General features: G+C 39.4%; 1 protein-coding gene across 4 annotated transcripts in view; it reads right to left on the bottom strand.

Moving 5' to 3' along the window:
- The window catches only part of LOC112219607 (zinc finger protein 462), a 95,021-nt gene that overhangs the window by 53,439 nt on the left and 22,752 nt on the right, over positions 1 to 18,830 (bottom strand). For all 4 annotated transcript variants that reach the window (XM_024380979.2, XM_024380977.2, XM_024380976.2 and 1 more), the window contains exon 2: positions 1,365 to 1,612. In XM_024380979.2, the coding sequence (XP_024236747.1) occupies positions 1,365 to 1,581 (217 nt within the window). In that variant the 5' untranslated portion in view covers positions 1,582 to 1,612. The remainder of the gene's footprint in view (positions 1 to 1,364; positions 1,613 to 18,830) is intronic.

Below are 18,830 nucleotides of genomic sequence, written 5' to 3'. Positions count from 1 at the left end.
AATGATAGTCCTACGAAGCACAAACCAGATGGGATGGAGTGTCGCTGCAGAATGCGGTGGTAGCCATGTTGGTTAAGTGTGCCTTGATTTCTAAATAAATCACAGACAGTGTCACCAGCAAAGCACCCCCACATCTCCTTCCCCATGCTTTAGGGTGGGAACCACACATGCGGAGATCATCCGTTCACCTACTCTGCGTCTCACAAAGACACGGCGGTTGGAACAAAAAAAATCTTTGGACTCAAACAAAAGCACATATTTCCACCGGTCTAATGCCCATTGCTCATGTTTCTTGGCCCAATCAAGTCTCTTCCTCTTATTGGTGTCCTTTAGTAGTCATTTCTTTGCAGCAATTCGACCACGAAGACCTGATTCACGCAGTCTCCTCTGAACAGTTGATGTTGAGATGTGTCTGTTACTTGAACTCTGTGAAGCATTTATTTTGGCTGCTATCTGAGGTGCAGCTAACTCTAATGAACTGCAGCAGAGGTAACTCTGGGTCTTCTTTTCCTGTGGCGGTCCTCATGAGAGCCAGTTTCATCATAGCACTTGATGGTTGACGGACCTTCATGTCTTAAAGTAATGATAGACTGTCGTTTCTCTTTGCTTATTTGAGCTGTTCTTGCCATAATATGGAATTGGTCTTTTCCCAAATAGGGCTATCTTCTGTATACCACCCCTACCTTGTCACAACATAACTGATTGGTTCAAATGCATTAAGAAGGAAAGAACTTCCACAAATGAACTTTAAACAAGGCACTCCTGTTAATTGAAATGCATTCCAGGTGACTACCTCATGAAGCTGGTTGAGAGAATGCCAAGAGTGTGCAAAGCTGTCAACAAGGCAAAGGGTGGCTACTTTGAAGAATTAGTTTAACACTTTTTTGGTTACTACATGATTCCATATGTGCTATTTCATAGTTTTCATAGTTTTGTTTTAATCTACAATGTAGAATTTTTTTTTTAATTAAGAAAAACCTGGAATGAGTAGGTGTGTCCAAACTTTGGACTGGTACAGATTAGATATTTCTGTATTTCATTTTCAATACATTTGACAAAATGTCTAAAAATATGTTTTCACTTTGTCATTTTCACTTTGACATGTGCTGTGTGTAGATGGGTGAGAAAATAAATCTAATTCATCCATTTAAAAAAAAATCTGGCTGTAACACAAACAAATTGGATTAAGTCAAGGGGTAAGAATGCTTTCTGAAGGCACTGTATGCAAAGAATAAGACATATGCCTATACATATTATATCAATATCATAAATAATAATAACAAACATTTATCTTTAGCATAATAATCATAACCTTAATCATAATCATTTGTCCATAAACATCACCGTTGATGCAGTTCCCTTACCCGTTTCAGTTTGTGGAGATGTATTCTGCTCTTCTTCCTCCCCCTCTGTCTGGTTGGGGGAATTCAGAGAGTCTGCCCTGGACTGGCAGGGACTCCCGCCCCCCTCTCCAACATCAGTGGGCTGCAGGAAGGCCGTGTGTACATCCTGGATGTGGGTCTTGAGGTCGTCGTACGACTCAGCACGGAAGTCACAGCCATCGCACTGTAGCACCTCCATCGCTGAGGACTCCCTGGAAAATCAGGGAAACCTGGTAAGAAAAAGACAAAAGAGAATGGGTGAGGCCTCAGTCTCAGACAATAACATGTCACATTTAGGCCTCAGGGGTGGAAACACAAAAGTCTGAATCTTTAGGCCTAGCACCGGTGTAGGCTAAAAACCTGTGATAGAAATGTAACAGAGAGATTGAGAAAAGGCTGGATTCTTCAGCTCTGACATTACTGCATTGCATACTAAGAAGAAGATCTGTTTTTTTTTGTTTGTTCCATGGTTCCAAGAACAATGGCGAGCTGAGGAGGGATTACTGAGTTGATTTGTTCCATTTTTATTACCTTGGGATAAGCCACAGCTGGAGTGCAGCACCGTCAAACTACATCCCAAAAGGCACCCTATTCCCTATATAGTGCACTACTTTTGAAAAGAGTCCATGGTGCTCTGGTCAAAAGAAGTGCACTTTATAGGGACTAGGGTGCAATTTGGGATGCAGACCATCAGACTGCATCCCCGTATCTACATCACACATACAAACAATTCCCTCAGATTGCATCACACCCTAGCTCCCTCTCAAATAAGATTGAATGAATCCACTGAGAGAGAGAGAAAGGTTTGTGACTACAGTGCTATTCTGTTCCTTGATGAAACACACAACTGATGATAAGGTCAACATGACTTCCGATCTGATATGACCTGTCACCTCTGACCTTGGCATTCTAACCAACCAATGGCATTGCTTGATAGTCAAATTGACTTCCAGTACTTACTCATAGCCACCTCATTCATATTTCTGTTTCAAATGGATAGTTTTCCATGTAGACCAATGCCACAGATGTATTGTTGTTGTGAAACAAACATAAATCCAGAACTTGTGTGGCATCCACAAACACTCCAAATGGTAACCTTTACATTCTAAAATATGTTTCAACAAATATAGTATGTAAAATAAAACAGGCCTGTTCTTAGAGCATTAAAAAAGACCAATAATAGGAGTTTATATTCAGTTTATATTCAGTGTCATTTAAAAAGAAAAAAAACAAACATATTTCAACGCATTAATAAAACTGACAGAGTGAAAAGTGACTGGGGCATAAAATGGCTGTTTATGTGGCAGTTCTGACAGTTTTTTCATCAAATGGTTTTCTCCTCTTGTCCACCCTTTGTGCGATGACACAGAGAGACACATGGCATTACCTTGAAATGTAACTCGTTAGCAATTAAACTGGTCATGACGCGATGTGCATTCTTTTTTAAAATATTATTTTATTGGATTTAACACTTTCTTTAAGCTTAACTAAAACACTAGGCCTAAATCTGCAGATAGCAGAAGCAGAGGCAATATTTAATACATTTTCCATCCATTTGCCAGAGGTCATCTGTGCTGTGCATTTGTCTAGGCCAAGGACATTAATATTTCCATGTATTCAAAGAGGATTAATGCTTCACACTACTAGCACAGTGTAGCCCAATGAAAAATCACAACGTAACATTCTGGGGGTCATTTATTGGTAAGATGTCTATAAAATTTGACCAGTCCTTATGGCAATGGCCTATAAAATCAGTGCCAGACAGTTCCTGTTCAGAAAAATAGAAAGTAGAGAGCTTACAAACTGTTGCATTGTAGAAACGCTGTTATTTGACTCGTGTTCCTGTCTTACAGAGCCATCCACCAGCATTCCCTTCCTAGGAGAAGCATTTGCACTTTCACCATGAGCAGCTAACCGATCGCTGCAGGCGTGCATAGCCCATCTGTAAATAGCCCACCCAATCTACCTACCTCATCCCCATATTGTTTTTATTTACTTTTCTGCTCTTTTGCACACCAATATTTCTACTTGCACATCATCATCTGCTCATCTATCACTCCAGTGTTAATTTGCTAAACTGTAACTACTTCGCTGCTATGGCCTATTTATTGCCTTACCTCCTCACGCCATTTGCACACACTGTATATAGACTTTCTTTTTTTCCCTATTGTGTTATTGACTGTACGCTTGTTTATTCCATGTGTAACTCTGTGTTGTTGTTTGTGTCGCACTGCTTTGCTTTATCTTGGCCAGGTCGCAGTTGTAAATGAGAAGTTGTTCTCAACTAGCCTACCTGGTTAAATAAATGTGAATTTAAAAAAAAACGTTTTTTTTTTTTTTTAAATAATGCCTAGTATTTCCTGATTATTTGAAGCTCCTGCACCCGTGACAAAATGGTGTCCTCTAAATGTAGCCTACCATTTTCACTATACAGAAGGTATAATTTGCTAAAAAACAACCTGTTGCAGAGCTCGAAAGCCACATGACATCAGCCTTCCTCACCTATGGCTAACCAACAGACCTCTGGACAAAATGGTGTCCTCTAAATGGAAATTTGAGTTGAGCACATTCTCTCCCTTTGCCTGGTCCTGTACATGTTCACCATACAAACGTTAAAAAAAAGGATTAAACATGGTTAACAACCTGTTGCAGAGCTAAAAAAATTAATTAAATACAAAGAAATGAGCCCTCCACAACTATGCCAAACCAACGGAGCTCTGGTAGAAAGGGAATACCCCTATCATAGGTCGTTTTTTTGTTGTTGCTGCAGATCTCTGGACTTAAACCATAACAGTTGACGTTCAGTAACCAGTCTACCTCCACTGGAACAACCCTTGCTGCCTGCCAGTGTGTCCCTGAGAAGACAGCCTTATTGTTGTCCAGGGTCAGGTTACTGCGCCATGAAAGGCCCATCCCTGATCTGTTGGCAGCTCTCTTGTCAGAACTCAGAACACAGAACAAAGTTGCATTCTAAAGCCAGGTTCCTTGACATGGATATCAAGAAGAATCCTTTGAGGTAAAAAAAAAAAAAAAAAAAAATGAAAGGAGAAAACAGCCTCAACCTAAAATTACTACTACTGCTATTTCTCTTGGTGTCAGTTTAGTGACTCCATGACAGCCACACCAAGTTAATGGATGGTATTTGTAATGCTTTCATCTACTCTATCAGGGCTTTGACAGTCAGGCAATGAGCTGTGCGGCAGATCCTTTGAGCTTCAAGGGCAGCCATTTTAGGAGCCAGCCAGCTATATGTGCTTAGGTGTTCAGCCAGTGCTCTCACTGCACAACATGGACCCATGGATCAGATCCTCCTCACAGCTAGGTTGTGTCCCAAATGGCACCTTATCCCATATGGGCCCTGGTCAAAAGTAGTGCACTACAATTGGGAAAAGGGGGTACTTTGTGATGGGGCCTGAGACAGCCCAGACAGTGACTGGAGAGCTGCTGACAGAAATCTATCGGCCCAATGTACTGTACCCAAGTCCTTCAGCCTGGCTGCCTCGGTACGGCCTGCAAAGCTCAGCAAAACCACCTTGCACTTGCCAGCCATCCCGACTTAGCCCTTTCATTTATTGGGGACTTATAAAATGGATTTATAAAATGACTGTACCCAAATAATCGAGAGGGTCGGATGTTTGGAGTGACACCACACCATTTCTTTAACAACCAGGAAGAGAAAAAAATTAGCATTTTAGGAATTGTCTTTAACATCCTCAAGGGGTTTAACAATGCAAAGCATGCCTGGACTTCCTTTTCAGAGCAAAGAAAAAAATCTGCAGCCTTGGGCTTGAAGTGCCAGAGAGGAGGGGTGAGGAAAGAGGGGAGAAAGAGAGGAAAAGCATGCCAGCATGACCCGGCCACCTGGGAGACCTTCCTCTGAGCACAGAGGACAATGCCATCTGACTCGGCTCCCCAGATTCCAAAGTCTACTGACATTTGTTAATCACCAACCGGTCTCTCTGCATCGGCGAGGCCTGCCAGCAGTCACACCCTCTAACTCAAACTGGGCCTGGCTCGGCGGCAGCAGCTGCTCTGTCTGAAAGAGGGCCTTTGAATAAGCCAGCAATAAGCTGATTAAGAGTACAGAGGTTTTGTCCTTAACCGTCAGTCGGGCTGGTCGCTCCAGTCCACCATCTCATGTAGTATACAGGAGAGGGAGGTCACAGATTATATTATGTGACCACAGTGGGGACACAGATTCATCTGATAACATGGATTGGCAGTATTGGACATAGATTGTGAACGTGTAGAGATCCTCAATTATTCATGCTTGATTGATTGAGAACATCAACATTTTATAAACAAGTAATAATAACACCCTACAAGCCGCCAGAAATCTATTTTTGTCCGTGAGAGATGACACACAACACACCACCAGAGCGAAATCAATAAAATTAGCCTGTGATTCCATATTTGAAAAGGTTTAGGCTAGAAATTGCAAACATAAAACCAGATTTTGACTGTAACCCACAGGGACTCTAGCCTACCTCTAGTCTTGTGCCAGTAGAAGTCATGGAGTAGAAAGCTTCTATTGTCCCAACAGCAGAGGGGAGGTTGCGTCACAAATCAGTGAGCCTGTTCTGTTGGCCTCATACACAAACAGAAGATAAAGGTGAGGGAGATAAAGATGGAAGCTCCAACAGCTCCCGGTCACTTTGTCTTGTGTTTTTGAAAAGTAAAAGGCGAAGCAGCGCCTGCGCACCAATAAAAAACTATATTTTATTTAAGCAGCTATTAAAAGCATGACGTTTCGGCTGTAATCAATGGCCTTCATTGTGGCTTTTAGAAAGAATATGAAGCAAACAAAACTAGACTACCACCTAAAAGCCAGTGCCTCATCATCAATGGAATGAAGTGGAATTATTTCCACCACGCTCTTACAAATAGCCAAGGTTGTCACTCAAATCCACTGGTATATATGTCGATTGCTGAAAATACAGCCGTATAGAACAAAGTCAAAATAATAGCTAATGTTTCTCATGATTGACTTTATGGCTAGTTAATTTTGCATAACAATAATCAGAGGAGGTGTTTGCTTACTGGTTTGCATGCGTTGAATACCTGATCACTCCAACATCTACAATGACTGTATCCTGTTCTTCCCTTCAAAATAGACTCACAGCATTCTTTCAGCTAAAACCCAGCATTCAGTGACTGTGTGACCCTGTGTCTCTACTAACTACCATTAACACTAAGCAACAGGCCACCACAGCCCCGAGGGTCAGCACCAAGGACCACTGTTGAGTCACAGCTTCATGTCTCCATTGGATCTTACTAGCCTATGCTAGTGCACCTAGCAACTAAACTCTTTTAGGGGCAATCAATGTTTTTTTTAAATCACCAAAATGAATAGCCTGTGTTCTTGACCATAATAACTGTAAGAGTGTATTCCCACTGGGCACACAACATAATTTCAACGTGGACATTTCGGTCATATTTGGTTGAGAGGTTGATCAATGAGATTTCAACCTTTAATCACCCACAGCCAGAAGTATGATGAATTCCCAATGTGTTATCACTATGCTTTCAAGCATCTAAAAGCGTAACAAAATTCCAATTGATAATTTGTTTCTGATTTTTTTTTTTATATCAGTTTCCATCTAAAATGTGTTCTCTGCACTTTCACCATTTCAAAGCACAACACATGGGAATTCAAACGGGAATACAATGTCAGATATTTATATCACAACTTAATGTGTTCTTACTGCGCTTCAGCAAATAGCACAACCAAATGACCTGGATTGCAGTTGAGATTACATTAAAAACACATAGTGCAAGTCATAAATGCTGTTAGAGATAATGCACAGATTACCGTAACAATTGTGAAGATCTCCACAGACCTGTGACTTTTGCATGCAATCTTGAAAATGCACGCTTTCTATGATTACAAAAGAACACATTTATAGTTATAGTAACCTCAAAATGTGACCATGGATGTTATTAATTTTAAAGGACAGGTTACACAATATATTTCCTCAAAACAAACAACATAATCATACTACCATTTGCACTCCTTGCATTCTCTCAACCAGCTTCATGAAGTAGTCACCTGGAATGCATTTAAATTAACAGGTGTGCCTTGTTTTAAGGTAATTGTCACGCCCTGACCTTAGAGAGCAGTTTTATTTCTCTGTTTGGTTAGGTCAGGGTGTGATGTGGGGTGGGCATTTTATGTTTTGTTTTTCTATGTTTCTTTATTTCTATGTTTTGGCCGGGTATGGTTCTCAATCAGGGACAGCTGTCTATCGTTGTCTCTGATTGGGAATCATACTTAGATAGCCCGTTTTCCCTTCCTTCAGTGTGGGTAGTTATCTTTGTTAGCGGCACTTAGCCCTCGTAAGCTTCACGGTTGTTTACCTTGTTTCGTTGGTGTCATTCCATAATAAAGGAATATGTACGCTCACGACGCTGCACTTTGGTCCACTTCTTTTGACGGCCGTGACAGTAATTTGTAGAATTTCGTATTGTTATCTCAAACAATAATGTTTTTGAGCCAATCAGTTGTGTTGTGACAAGGTAGGGGTGGTATACAGAAGATAGCACTATTTGGTAAAAGACCAAGTCCATATTATGGCAAGAACAGCTCAAATAAGCAAAGAGAAACAACAGTCCATCATTACTTTAAGACACTTATTTGGTTACTACATGATTCCATATGTGTTATTTCATAGTTTTGATGTCTTCACTATTATTCTACAATGTATAAATCAGTAAAAATAAAGAAAAATACTTGAATGAGTAGGTGTCCAAACTTTTGACTGGTACTGTATATAAACACAACATGTAAAATGTTGGTCCCATGTTTCATGAGCTGCAATAAAATAAATGTCCCATACTCACAAAAAGCTGATTTCTCACAAATTCTGTGCACAAATTTGTTTACATCCCTATTAGATAATCCATCCACCCAACAGGTGTGACATATCTAGAAGCTGATTAAAACCTTTTTGAGCTAGGGGGCAGTATTTTCAAGGCCATATGAAAAGCGTGCCCAAAGTAAACTACCTGCTACTCAGGCCCAGAAGCTAGGATATGCATAGTATTAGTAGATTTGGATAGAAAACACTCTAAAACTGTTTGAATAATGTCTGTGAGTATAACAGAACTGATTTGGCAGGCAAAACCCTGAGCACAATCCATCCAGGGAAAACAAATGTTGAGCTCAATGTGTTTTCCATTAGTTTTCTATGGTCATCCCTAGCTTCCACTAGATGTCAACAGTCTTTAGAAATTGTTTGATGTTTTTCCTTTGAGAAATGTTCTTTCCATGTGTCACACAAAAGGGACTCAAGTCTTTTGGAGAGCGCGACCTGGAACGCGCTTCACTTTGTTTTCGTCCGGTATTGAGCACAGTATTTCCCTTCTTAAATTTGATCGATTATTTACATTTTAGGATACATAAATTTGGATTAGGAACGTTGCTTGAAATGTTTGGACCAAGTTTACAGGTAACTTATTAGATCATTTGTAGGCGAGTTGGAACCGGTGTATTTCTGAATCAAACGCGCCAAATAAATTTACATTTTGGGGATATAATGAAGGAATTTATCGAACAAAAGGACCATTTGTGATGTTTATGGGACATTTTGGAGTGCCAACAGAAGAAGATCTTCAAAGGCATGAATTATATTGTTATTTCTGATTTTTGTGTAGCACCTGCCTGGTTGAAATCTGATTTTCATGTGTTTGTATGCGGGGTGCTGTCCTCAGATAATCGCATGGTCTGCTTTCGCCGTAAAGCCTTTTTGAAATCTGCCACTGTGGCTGGATTAACAAGAAGTGAAGCTGCAATTTCACTGGATATTGTCAAATCAATCCTGTTAACGGGATCCGAGCGGGAATGGGGGTGAAGGGATCCCTAAGAGGTTTTAAACAGCATGATCATTACACTTAATAACTTGTCCTAACTTGTGCTGAGGACAATAAAAGGCCACTCTAAAATGTGCAGTTTTGTCACACAACACAATGCCACAGATGTCTCAAGTTTTGAGGGAACGTGCATTTGGCATGCTGACTGCAGGAATGTCCACCAGAGCTGTTGCCAGATAATTGAATGTTACCTTTCTCTACCATAAGCCGCCTCCAACGTCATTTTAGAGAATTTGGCAGTAAGTCCAACCGGCCTCACAACCGCAGACCATGCACTCCCAGGCCCACCTATGGCTGAGTCCATAGATTAGGGCCTAATTTATTTATTTCAAATGACTGATTTCCTTACATGAACTGTAACTCTGTAAAACTGTTGAAATTGTTGCATGTTTTGCGTTTATATTTTTGTTTGTGTAGTGCTCCTCTCATTATAGGGAGTCCAATTAAAAATGCATATTTTGACCAATAGGTAAAATAATATATTAATTGTGTAGACAATCATCTCAGAAAACCAATGGTCGAAACCTAGTTACTGGAGTTTTTACCGGTGTAGGGTGGCCAGAATTAGGGTGACTAAATAAATGGAGGTATTAGAAAAAATGCCTTCTTCTTCTACTTCTGTGGGTTTTATGGCAGACTAGAACCCAAAAAGGTGTGCCACCAACTGGATGGGGTTGAAAAAACAAGGTAAAAAGAAAATCTACACGTGATAGTGAAAACAAACTTAATACATTAATACATACTATTATTAAAATATAATAGTACATTGACAAAAACAACAACAAAACTCCCACTTCATCCTTCCTTCAAAACTTCATATCTCCCTTCTCAGGCTCTAGAACCTGAGAGGGAGGTGTGGCTTGTGACAGACAATACATGCAACTCTTCCCTGCCGAGAAGTCTTTCAGTCCCAGGAACCGCTCCGCCCCATCCACAATGATATCTATTTTCCTGGACTTCTTCTCCACCTTGGCAGTGCCTTCTTAACCTTTAAAATATCAGAGTCATGCTGGTGAAAGGCAACCCCTGCAGCCTGCAGTGAAGGCCTTTCCACCACCATGGACTCTTCAAGATCACCATTCGAACCATCAACAGACGATTTTAACAGCCGCTGCATATTAAATGCTATGGACACCCCCGAATTTGGCCACCTCAATCTCTTTCACCCTTGTCCGTTATTCCAAAGAGATGGCTTGATGGTTCCCACCACAATTGCAACATGTCACACTTTCATCACTTTTAAAACATATATGATATTTTCCACAATGCGGACATCTCGGCTTCTCCCTTCTGCAAATACTTGAAACATGACCAAAAGCTTTGCAGTGATCACACTGCATTGGTCATGGAATAGCTGCTTTGACTCTGTAGTTTATATAGCCCAACTGCACTTGAGCAGGGAGACTCCATACGAAGAAAAAATAAAGAGCAGACAGATGCTTCACTTTTTTTTCATTCACCACACGATTCACCCAACGTGCATCAATCACTCCAGGAATATTTTTTATATCTGCATCATCGACTTCCTACGAGACACCAGATATTACCCTCTTGAGGGGTGCCCTGTTCCGACGAGACACACACGACACGTCAAACTTCTCAAATCGGGTGAGACACAAAACAAGTTCTTTCTGATCAAAAAATTGAAACAAGGTCGCCTCTCATGATCCCCACAGCCTTCACTTTACCCAGCACTCTCTCCACCAGTTTGGATATCTCAAATGGATTATTCAAGATTGGTAATCCGATCAACTGCTCCTCAATAACAAACCGTACTCCTACAAGATAAGAAGGGACATTCTCAGCACTGTACGCGACTTTGCTCCATTTTCCATTATTTTGGACAATAGTCCAATTCTCCTCGATTCCACCGCCATTAGATTCAAGATCCACATCAGCATTCACTTCCGCCATTAATCAGGTAGCCACCTGACAAGCTGACGTTACTGCTGAATATGACGACCACAAGGTGTAAAATCCTCAAATGTTGTTACGAGAAACCTGCAATTCCCTGTCAACAATAATAATCATATTTGTCTTGGTAAAATGTATTTTATAACATAAGGAAGTTAAATTTCAACACCAAAGTGCGTTTTCACCCACTCTGGGCAGACTCCCTTCTCTTTACATCACTTTTCCGAATGCTTTTCCAACTTGAGTCAAATGCGCATAAAATAAAAATTTCTCCCAAAATAGAAATATAAATTGTGATGTGTTGTATTTGGACTTTTAGTTGGAAAGCTGAAACAAATCAGAATGTTAAAAACAGCAAACTGATTCTGAAATATTTTCTTTAAGGTTGAATAAATACTGTTACATTAGTTTCAAATCAAATCTAACTTTATTTGTCACATGCACCGAATAACTCAAGTGTAGGCTTTACCTTGAAATGCTTACTTACAAGCCCTTAACCAAAAGTGCATTTCAAGAAGAGTTAAGAATATATTTACCAAGTAGACTAAAATAATAATGTAGAACCTTTTGAGGATATGGGGACCCATGCAAAATCTTTTCAGTCTCTTGAGGGGGAAAAGGTATTGTCGTGCCCTCTTCACGACTGTCTTGGTATGTTTGGACCATGATAGTTCGTTGGTGATGTGGACACCAAGGAACTTGAAACTCTCGACCCGCTACACTAGTTTTCAGGATTTACTGTATTACAAAAATAATAAAGCAACCAAATATTAACACTAAATCAAATCAAACTGTATTTAAAGTGCATTTAAAGTTGGATTTGAATTAGCCCTATTCTTTAACTTAGATTTTTGGTTGAGATGAAGACGTGAATCCAACATATTAATTATTCATTTGTAGACAAACTGGAATTAAAGCCAGTCAGAGTCAGTGGCACAGATCTATCCAAGCAGAATATTCACTATATACACAAAAGTATGTGGACATTCACGGTACGGACTAGGCCCCTTAGTTCCAGTGAACGCTACAGAATTCAATGACGTTCTAGACGATTCTGTGCTTCCAACTTTGTGGCAACAGTTTGGGGAAGGCCCTTTCCTGTTTCAGCTTGACAATGTCCCCCTGCACAAAGCATGGTCCATACAGAAATGGTTTGTCAAGATCAGTTTGGAAGAACTTGACTTGCCTGCACAGAGCCCTGAACTCAACCCCATCGAACACCTTTGGGATGAATTGGAATTAGGGATGCACGATATATCGGTGAACATATTGGAATCGGACGATATTAGCTAAAAATACCAACATCGTTATCAGCCCGATGTTAAAAACCGATGTCAAAGCTACCGTGCATACCTACAGTAGGGCAAAAAAGTATTTAGTCAGCCACCAATTGTGCAAGTTCTCCCACTTAAAAAGATGAGAGAGGCCTGTAATTTTCATCATAGGTACACTTCAACTATGACAGACAAAATGAGAAAAAAAATCCAGAAAATCACTGTAGGGTTTTTAATGAATTTATTTGCAAATTATGGTGGAAAATAAGTATTTGGTCACCTACAAACAAGCAAGATTTCTGGCTCTCACAGACCTGTAACTTCCTGCAGTGCCAGACGTGTCCCCCTGCTTAAGCCAGTACATGTCCAGGCCCGTCTGAAGTTTTGCTAGAGAGCATTTGGATGATCCAGAAGAAGATTGGGAGAATGTCATATGGTCAGATGAAACCAAAATATAACTTTTTGGTAAAAACTCAACTCGTCTTGTTTGGAGGACAAAGAATGCTGACTTGCATCCAAAGAACACCATACCTACTGTGAAGCATGGGGGTGGAAACATCATGCTTTGGGGCTGTTTTTCTGCAAAGGGACCAGGACGACTGATCCGTGTAAAGGAAAGAATGAATGGGGCCATGTATTGTGAGATTTTGAGTGAAAACCTCCTTCCATCAGCAAGGGCATTGAAGATGAAACGTGGCTGGGTCTTTCAGCATGACAATGATCCCAAACACACCGCCCGTGCAACGAAGGAGTGGCTTCGTAAGAAGCATTTCAAGGTCCTGGAGTGGCCTAGCCAGTCTCCAGATCTCAACCCCATAGAAAATCTTTGGAGGGAATTGAAAGTCCGTGTTGCCCAGCAACAGCCCCAAAACATCACTGCTCTAGAGGAGATCTGCATGGAGGAATGGGCCAAAATACCAGCAAGTGTGTGAAAACCTTGTGAAGACTTACAGAAAACGTTGGACCTCTGTCATTGCCAACAAAGGGTATATAACAAAGTATTGAGATAAACTTTTGTTATTGACCAAATACTTATTTTCCACTATAATTTGCAAATAAATTCATTAAAAATCCTACAATGTGATTTTCTGGATTTTTTTCCCTCATTTTGTCTGTCATAGTTGAAGTGTGCCTATGATGAAAATTACAGGCCTCTTTCATCTTTGTAAGTGGGAGAACTTGCACAATTGGTGGCTGACTAAATACTTTTTTGCCCCACTGTATATAACAGTGGGGGGTACTGGACTTAATGACGCCACGTAAAATGTTGCGCTATACGGGCAACTCAGCATTCCTAACCTAGCCCACAATGTCTGCTGTGTGGATTGAGTAGTCAACAAGTCGAGCAGTCATTTGAAAGAGTAAGATAATTTCAGCGAGACAACTCAAAGGCGAAATTAAATCCAAGGTAATGGAATTCATTGCCCTTGAAAATCAACCTGTCTCTGTTGCAGGTGATGTTGGCTTTCGACCGACTGGTCGAGGACCGGCACACACTACCAAGTGCGCTATTTTTCAGACATTTCCCTACAGGAGTTACACAGTAATAACATCACTGCTATTAGCTTCACGACATACATACTATGGAATGCCGTTTGGGACTTTGCGTGTCAAAAAAGATACAGTGGCACTGTCAAAGCTGTACAAAAAGGTCTGCAAAAAAGTAAACACCGGCCACGAACGATGTGTTTACAATACCGCGTTGGAAATAAAGCATCAATTGTTTGATCGCAACTTCTGTGGTAGCTAGATTTAGCTTGGTACCTAGCTAGCACCAATACAACCAGCCTGAAAACAACGACCAGTAGTAGAGACTGCAGTCATTTTCATTATTCTTAGCAATGATTTAGGAATCCTTGTGAGTAAGTATTAGCTAGGTTGCCACATGTTGTTCGCCTATTGAAATTGACCTTCAGTTCATGAAAATAAATAGCTAGCCAGCTACTTAACCCTGTTGCCCACCTTATAAGCAGCCAGCTAGCTTCATCTGGCTAACATCATAGCATACTTATCGATGAATCGTGATTTGCTTTGCCTGACATATGAAATGAACACAAATAGTAGAATTATGCTATACATTTATTTTGATCAATATGTAATAACTAATCTTTAAAAATGGGTCCGACCACCATTAATCAAATAAGAACTATGATGAATGACACCTAGCGTTAAATTATTATTTACGTGCAGTCATATTCAGGTCCTGATTGGTCAAACAACTACCAACATCATAGATATTTGACAGGTCAAAATATGTGTTATTTTTTTTTACATGAGTCATATTCAGGTCAAAAATAGACCATAGAAATCCTGGTTGAGAATGAAACGACTGAACAAATGAACAACGAAACAGCACAGCAAGTAAGTGGAAGAAATAGGTTGTGATGATGTTTCACTGGTAATGGGGACATGCATAAATGCCAAAGAAATAACTTCTTGGTCAGTGCGGTGTGTGTGTAACCTTTATTTAACTAGGCAAGTCAGTTAAGAACAAATTCTTATTTACAATGACGGCCCTGGATGATGCTGGGCCAATTGTGTGCTGCCCTATGGAACTCCAAATCACAGCCGGATGTGATACAGCATGGATTCGAACCAGGGACTGTAATGACACCTCTCGCACTGAGATGCAGTGCCTTAGGCCGCTGAGTCCATATGTGTGTGTTATCTATTTAACTGAACTAGAATGCTTAATAGGCCGCAAAAATGTTCAATATCGGTTATCGGCCAAAAATGTCATATCGGTACAACACTAATTGGAACTCAAGACAGAGCCAGGCCTAATCGCCCAACATCAGCGGCTGACATCTAGTGTAAAGCCTTCACAGAAGAGTGGAGGCTGTTATAGCAGTAAAGGAGGGACCAACTCCAAATTAATGCCTATGATTTTGGAATTGGTGGATTTCAAATGTAATCTTCAAGTTAATAATTCATATGTTGGATTCACATTTAAATTGGATTCACGTTTAAATCAAGTTTGATTTGATTTAGTCCTTCTTTAACTTTCATTTTTGGTTGAGATGGAGACGTGAATCCAACATATGTGGGCTTAGTGGGCTCATTTCTGGATGTGGAAATTATGTTTTAAATGGTGTCAGCATAATGTTATTTTCATTCATTTGGAGTAAAATGTCCCTCTAAAAACTCCCCAGACTGAGCTATCATTTCATTTTTGGTTGAGTCCTACATAAAAAATGATCTGTGGGGGAATGATGGCATAAACCTGTGGTTGAAATTTTACCCACCCTCTACGTGTGTTTTCCAAATAGAATCATAATCACGATATGTTGACAAATTACGTTGAAACAACATTGATTCAAGCAGTTTGTGCCAAGTGGGTTGATACAGGAAACTCACAAAATAAAGGAAACACCCACATAAAGTGTCTAGAATCTCCAGAATCTCCCATAAGATCTGGTGACTGAGACAGCCATGACAAATGGTTTACATCGTTTTCATGCTCATCAAACCATTCAGTGACCACTCGTGCCCTGTGGAATGGGGGGCATTGTCATCCTGGAAGAGACCACTCCCATCATGATACAAATGATTCATAGGTTGAAGGTGATCACTCTGAATGGCTGTGTATTTTTTGGCCCTTGCACTCTAAGGGTTTGAGTAGACCAAAACCATGACAGGAAAATATACCCCACACCATAACATACCATAACTTTGTATCCCTCAATTACTCAAGATCCTTTATTTATTTCCTTTATTTTGGCTGTTACCTGTATGTTCTTTACCATAATAACTCTAAGAGCATGTTTTGATAGTGTGGCATATTTGGTCTTTACCATAATATCTGTTTGATAGTGTAGCCTATATGTTCTTTACCATAATAACTGTAAGAGCATGTTTTGATAGTGTAGCCTATATGTTCTTTACCATAATAACTGTAAGAGCATGTTTTGATAGTGTAGCCTATATGTTCTTTACCATAATAACTGTAAGAGCATGTTTTGATAGTGTGGCCTATATGTTCTTTACCATAATATCTGTTTGATAGTGTAGCCTATATGTTATTTACCATAATAACTGTAAGAGCATGTTTTGATAGTGTAGCCTATATGTTCTTTACCATAATAACTGTAAGAGCATGTTTTGATAGTGTAGCCTATATGTTCTTTACCATAATAACTGTAAGAGCATGTTTTGATAGTGTAGCCTATATGTTCTTTACCATAATAACTGTAAGAGCATGTTTTGATAGTGTAGCCTATATGTTCTTTACCATAATAACTGTAAGAGCATGTTTTGATAGTGTGGCCTATATGTTCTTTACCATAATATCTGTTTGATAGTGTAGCCTATATGTTCTTTACCATAATAACTGTAAGAGCATGTTTTGATAGTGTAGCCTATATGTTCTTTACCATAATAACTGTAAGAGCATGTTGATAGTGTAGCCTATATGTTCTTTACCATAATAACTGTAAGAGCATGTTGATAGTGTAGCCTATATGTTCTTTACCATAATAACTGTAAGAGCATGTTGATAGTGTAGCCTATATGTTCTTTACCATAATAACTGTAAGAGCATGTTTTGATAGTGTAGCCTATATGTTCTTTACCATAATAACTGTAAGAGCATGTGTTGATAGTGTAGCCTATATGTTCTTTACCATAATAACTGTAAGAGCATGTGTTGATAGTGTAGCCTATATGTTCTTTACCATAATAACTGTAAGAGCATGTTGATAGTGTAGCCTATATGTTCTTTACCATAATAACTGTAAGAGCATGTTTTGATAGTGTAGCCTATATGTTCTTTACCATAATAACTGTAAGAGCATGTTTTGATAGTGTAGCCTATATGTTCTTTACCATAATAACTGTAAGAACATGTTTTGATAGTGTAGCCTATATGTTCTTTACCATAATATCTGTTTGATAGTGTAGCCTATATGTTCTTTACCATAATAACTGTAAGAGCATGTTGATAGTGTAGCCTATATGTTCTTTACCATAATAACTGTAAGAGCATGTGTTGATAGTGTAGCCTATATGTTCTTTACCATAATAACTGTAAGAGCATGTTGATAGTGTAGCCTATATGTTCTTTACCATAATAACTGTAAGAGCATGTTTTGATAGTGTAGCCTATATGTTCTTTACCATAATAACTGTAAGAGCATGTTTTGATAGTGTAGCCTATATGTTCTTTACCATAATAACTGTAAGAACATGTTTTGATAGTGTAGCCTATATGTTCTTTACCATAATAACTGTAAGAGCATGTGTTGATAGTGTAGCCTATATGTTCTTTACCATAATAACTGTAAGAGCATGTGTTGATAGTGTAGCCTATATGTTCTTTACCATAATAACTGTAAGAGCATGTTGATAGTGTAGCCTATATGTTCTTTACCATAATAACTGTAAGAGCATGTTTTGATAGTGTAGCCTATATGTTCTTTACCATAATAACTGTAAGAGCATGTTGATAGTGTAGCCTATATGTTCTTTACCATAATAACTGTTTGATAGTGTAGCCTACATGTTCTTTACCATAATAACTGTAAGAGCATGTTGATAGTGTAGCCTATATGTTCTTTACCATAATAACTGTAAGAGCATGTTTTGATAGTGTAGCCTATATGTTCTTTACCATAATAACTGTAAGAGCATGTTGATAGTGTAGCCTATATGTTCTTTACCATAATAACTGTAAGAGCATGTGTTGATAGTGTAGCCTATATGTTCTTTACCATAATAACTGTAAGAGCATGTTGATAGTGTAGCCTATATGTTCTTTACCATAATAACTGTAAGAGCATGTTGATAGTGTAGCCTATATGTTCTTTACCATAATAACTGTAAGAGCATGTTGATAGTGTGGCCTACATGTTCTTTACCATAATAACTGTAAGTTATGTGCTGTGTCATTGTACTGGTAATGTCATCGCCAGTGGGAGCGTGTCCTGTTTCACTGTATAGTTTCATCTCCAGCTGTAAGAAATGGAAGCTTTGACATGATGACACAACTTGCTTTAAAAGTCCTTATGGGAACTGACCTCAACTCTGCTGTATTAAAAACTGAAATCAAACGGTTGTTAGGTTGTGTTGAAATGGTCAAACTGTACTAAACCTTAAACCTTTCCACACAGAATATAGACCAATGTTTCCCAACGCCAGTCCTCCAATACCCCCAATAGCAAATATTTTTGTTGTAGCCCCAGACAAGCACACCGGATTCTCGAGGACTGGAGTTGAGAAACACTGATAGAAACATAAATACAGAAAGTATAGTCAGAAAATATGTCAGTAGGTAAATATGTAAGGACGTAGGCATAAATACAATACATGACCAAATGTATGTGGACACCTGCTCTTCGAACATCCCATTCCAAAATCATGGGCATTTCTATGGAGGTGGTCCCCACTTTGCTGC

Source organism: Oncorhynchus tshawytscha, linkage group LG20 (genome assembly GCF_018296145.1).
Source record: "Oncorhynchus tshawytscha isolate Ot180627B linkage group LG20, Otsh_v2.0, whole genome shotgun sequence".
NCBI classification, from domain to species: domain Eukaryota; kingdom Metazoa; phylum Chordata; class Actinopteri; order Salmoniformes; family Salmonidae; genus Oncorhynchus; species Oncorhynchus tshawytscha.
Note: the sequence above shows the minus strand (reverse complement) of the source record. Positions and strands in the feature narration are given on the sequence as shown.